At 30.7% G+C, this 2,013-nt stretch overlaps 1 protein-coding gene across 1 annotated transcript; it reads left to right on the top strand.

Annotated features, from left to right (window-relative positions):
- The first annotated feature begins 1,000 nt into the window (after positions 1 to 1,000).
- On the top strand, positions 1,001 to 1,713 carry LOC122594494 (zinc finger protein 7-like). Its single transcript, XM_043766943.1, has one exon. It carries the CDS (start codon positions 1,062 to 1,064, stop codon positions 1,488 to 1,490), a length of 429 nt encoding a protein of 142 aa, XP_043622878.1. The 5' UTR covers positions 1,001 to 1,061; the 3' UTR covers positions 1,491 to 1,713.
- The last annotated feature ends 300 nt before the right edge of the window (positions 1,714 to 2,013 follow it).

Here is a 2,013-nt window from a genome sequence, read left to right as displayed (position 1 = left end):
TTTAGGGGGTTATGTATATTTATCAAATTCAAATGTTTAATTTGTAACTTTTTTGATGTGACAATACGTAAGCTTAGATAAAGTCTGCAGTACGGATCATTTTCCCTTTATATAATCATGTGTTCCCATTCTCATACAAACATTCTTATTTTAACAAACGGTTAGTTTTGCATTACAAATTGATAAATTCAACATTATACGGATATTAAAATCAGAAATAAAGTGACAATAGGTTGGTAACTCATTAAAAAAGTTTAAGACGTTAATGAAATTCAGCAAGATTCGAATCTTACATTCTACATTCTTAAAAGTAAATAAAAATATATAAAAAAGATTGTTGCATTTATCTATGATGCATTTATATAATTAATTGTATCTATTAAAAAAACATTTTCATCGAATGAGCAAATCTATGTTTTTTCGACAATTATGAAAATTTACATCAATGTATTAGTATATACAGTATATACTTAAGATATTGAAAATGATAGATTTGTCACTAATAACTTATTACTCCATATACTTAAAAATTTATACATCATATATCAAATGAATCACTCTTGAATTTTTTAACAACAAAATACAAATTTTAATACAAGAAATTAGTTTTGGGCACAAACCCTTCAAGATATTAAAAGAGCAAATTTTATCAACGTGTTCATTACTGAGATTTAATATGTGAATATTAAAAAAAATTCATACTTGATTAATTACAACAATATCTTTACCGTTATTTTTACCATCTCATAAAGCATTTTGGATTTTATTTATGGTATGTCTTAAGAAATTAAGCATATTTTTTTCTTCCAAAAAGCCTTTTTTAGCATATTTATGGTTCCCAAAATGCTCATCCACACGGTACAATACTGAATTACCATATATACCCTTATAACAAATTGTCACTTCTAAAACGAAATTCAGCTGCAACACGCGGGTATTATGCTCGTGTTAGTGTATATATATGGCTTCTTTCTCACATTCTGTTACCACTCTGATCCAATATATACTAATACTAATCTTAATTATATATTGAATTGCAAATCATCAATAGTGATAATACCATGGAAGATATAAGTCAAAAAGAATGGCTGAATCTTAGTCTAGGACATCAAAATCTAGTTGAAATTCCACCATCAAAACCTATAAGGGTGTATACTTGCAACTTTTGCAAGAGAAAGTTCTATAGTTCACAAGCATTAGGTGGTCATCAAAATGCCCACAAAAGGGAGAGAGATTTAGCCAGAAGATCGACGACTAGCTTTCCGCTGAGTGATTCAGTTATGAACCGATTACTCGGTGTTCAACCTCATTCACTTTCTCAAACACCAAGCAAAATCAATGAAGAAAGTTCTGTAGCAGATGGTGCCCGGTACTACTACAATATGGATGAGCAGAAATGGCCAGGAGGTTTTTATATGGGAATCCAACAACAAGCTTCTACAATGTCAGACCAGCGTTACAATATGCTTGATTTGAACCTAAAGCTATAACTTGGTAGTACTTTATATATATATATATAGATGCTTCTTTTTTTTTCCAGATTATTCAGTTTTCGTTATATTTTTGGGCATGTATGAATTAAGTAAGAAGTATCAGTATGTGAGGCATCTTTCTAATAAAAATATGGTCAAGGCCGGCCTAGCTAGCTATGTTACTTTTTCCCCCTTATTTTCAAGGATTGTGTATGTATGTAAACATCGCATTGTATCACAACGATCGTGTTCTTATATCCTAATTAACATGACATTTTGTCGCATCGATTAATTTATACATGTTCTAATTTCATGATAATCATTATCTGTGTCTAACACTAATGTCTTTCTGAAATATACAAAATGTGAAAGCAGATGCTATTAGGTTACGACGAATGCACTTTTAGTTTCATCAGATTATATTGCAGCCTTAATTCGATCAACACTTTGAACCTCGAAGTCACATCCGACGAGGTGCGCGACTCATAAGCCCCGTTGAGTCGAATGATTGCCAATACTCGGCTTAAATAGGATATATATA

This window comes from Erigeron canadensis, chromosome 3, assembly GCF_010389155.1.
Source record: "Erigeron canadensis isolate Cc75 chromosome 3, C_canadensis_v1, whole genome shotgun sequence".
In the NCBI taxonomy this organism is placed as follows: Eukaryota; Viridiplantae; Streptophyta; class Magnoliopsida; order Asterales; family Asteraceae; genus Erigeron; species Erigeron canadensis.
Note: the sequence above shows the minus strand (reverse complement) of the source record. Positions and strands in the feature narration are given on the sequence as shown.